Below are 2559 nucleotides of genomic sequence, written 5' to 3'. Positions count from 1 at the left end.
GAAACTGCAGGTAGTTTGATGAAAACGAATCTGTCCACTGTCCATGACCTACACATCACAGTGAAGATGTCAATGAAGACAGCTCAACAACATCCAGAGCCTCTCTCCACTCAGGGAGAGTTTCCCCTCTGTCCTTTAACTACCTCAATGATCTGTCCCAGGAAAATGACTCAGGCTTCCTCCTCAAGTTCTCCAAACTTCAGAGTATGTGTCTGCTGAGTTCAGGAGTTGCTCACATTGGACTCATTTGTGAAACTGATTATAAGACTAGATGCTGATTCTCTACTGAACTGAAGAACATGGTTCTGAACTTGCATAGCTGTATGTGGTGACATGTATTTTCCTTATGTGCATCATAAACACTCTGCACTGTAATTGGTGCAGATTCATTGTTATTCATGTTTTACTGTCTTACACATTAGGACCTAAAAAGACACTCACATGTCAGTTTATTAGGAACACCTAGCTAAAACAGATGCAGTGTAATCCAACAATCCTGCAATACTCATTTTGGAAGATGTAATTTGAATGATATTAAGATATACTGACAGGTGTTTCTGTAATGTTGTCTACACATTTATATCATTGAGTGTAGGCAAAATAACAAAAGTACATTTTGTATTAGATCTAATTAGTTTAACTAGGTTTACCTATTAAACTGGGACCTGAGTGAATGTCTCAGTCATGTTTTATAATTTTGTAGGAAGTTGATTAAAATTGGACAAAGTGAGGAGCTGAAACTGAAACTTTTGTCTGATAATTATTTATTCACTTACACTGGTGGCTTGTGCTTTGGACTGATGATGGAGTCTGTGATGTAGACCAAGGTTTCCTCCCTGTTAAAAAATAAAATCAATATTAATCACAGTAAATCAACTTTCTCCTAGATCTCTAACTGATGATAATCATTTGGAAGTGTACTTACAGTTGGGTAAATAGTTTCTTGTTGAAGACAGTAAACCTGACATGGAAAATCCTGGACCTATAACAATAAAACATAATTAACTGAAAACACCTTTAACTCAATATTCAAAGCTGATAATTGATGAGTTGTATTGATGAAATATAAAGATTGTTCCTGCACTTACCTGGAGCTTCAGCAGGATTCAGCTTGACACTGACTCCTTCTCCTTGATGACCCCTCGATGAGACTGATGGTGCATCTTTGAAAACATCACAGCTCACATGATCTCCATTGTTCTCCTTCATCACCAGATCCAGATGTGTTAACAGCTGTTGATGTTCAAGGTTCTTGTTCCACAACAACCTGGATCTACATTTTCTGATAAAGTCTCCTAACAGTGGATGTTGCATATAGTTTTCAATGGAACCTGAACTCTTCCCTCTGGGTGTTGATATCAGAACCAGTGAATGATCAAATGATTGATCACTGAAGAGTTCAAGGACTCTGCAGAGCTTCAGTTTCTGTTCCTCAGTGAAGTCTTCAGGCTGTAGAACCAGCAGGAACACATGAGGTCCAGGATCAGAGAGTCTCACACAGTTTTCTATAATCTCAGTCAGTTTGTGTTCAGACATGTTGTAATGAAGCAGATCTGGGGTGTTGATGAGAACTATTTGTTTCTCCTTCAGCTGTCCTCTGACTCTCTGACAGCAGTCTGCTTCTTCCTCAGTGTCGAACTCAGTCTTTCCCAGTATGAAGTTCCCCACTGAACTCCTCTCAGACCAGCTGTTCCCCAGCAGAACAACCCTCAGCTCAGACACTGAAATGAAAACAGTGAATTAGAAGATATTTGTGTAGACTTCATCCAAAATGCACAGGGGTCAAATGCAATAATTCAAGGACAAATACTTGTACTTTACTTGACTTTAAGTTTCTGAAGAAAATATTTTACTTTTTACTGCTGTAACATGTCAATCTGTCTGTGCTGTTCAAATGCTGTTAAAATCTTAAAACTTGGAAATTCACCAGTGATCTTGCAAAATAAAGATAAAACATAACTTCAAAGCCACCAACTACAAATACTTTAATTCTAGAAGTTAAAATACAGAAGAGTAATTCTGACTCAGACTCAGTTTAACTCACTGTGAGGAGGCAGGAATTCAAGGCTGCTGCGCTTCACTGGTTGCAGATCATCTGTCACTGTAAAGATACACAACGTTGAATTCACATTTAATCTTTAATTAACATGAAGCTTTTAATTAAGCATGAAGCGGCTCTGGTAGAGGCATAAAAGTGAAGAACTTTTGACCATTAGTTTAATACTGTATTACTATTAATTGTTATCATCTCGTCTTTGATCTTTTATTTTTCTGTTTTACCAAAGAAAGTCACCAAACAAAGGGAACCGGCTCTACACAACCTGCAACTATTGATTAAAAGAAACTTCAATTTAGGAATGACTCAGCATAAAAATGACTTCTGCTGTCTAATCCATCAGTAAACAGGTCAGCAGGAATGTTGCAGAGATGAACATGCAGTTCTGGAGACCAAATTACTTTTAGTGCAGGAATAAGACAGAGGATATACTGTAGTTCTTTTATGGTGTTATCCTGAGTATTTAAGTCTGACTGGACTCACCTGATCCTGCTGTCGCCATG

General features: G+C 37.9%; 1 protein-coding gene across 1 annotated transcript in view; it reads right to left on the bottom strand.

Moving 5' to 3' along the window:
- The window catches only part of LOC147817491 (uncharacterized), a 75376-nt gene that overhangs the window by 6312 nt on the left and 66505 nt on the right, over window positions 1-2559 (bottom strand). The window contains 4 exon segments of the mRNA XM_087170523.1: window positions 777-836; window positions 926-982; window positions 1089-1721; window positions 2045-2101. Coding sequence (XP_087026649.1) covers window positions 777-836; window positions 926-982; window positions 1089-1721; window positions 2045-2101 — 807 coding nt within the window.

This window comes from Seriola lalandi, unplaced genomic scaffold (genome assembly GCF_002814215.2).
Source record: "Seriola lalandi dorsalis isolate HSWRI2012SDOR001 ecotype SW California unplaced genomic scaffold, Sedor1 jcf7180002054951, whole genome shotgun sequence".
Lineage (NCBI taxonomy): Eukaryota > Metazoa > Chordata > Actinopteri > Carangiformes > Carangidae > Seriola > Seriola lalandi.
The sequence above is the reverse complement of the archived record's forward strand: the minus strand, read 5'-3'. Positions and strand labels throughout refer to the sequence as shown.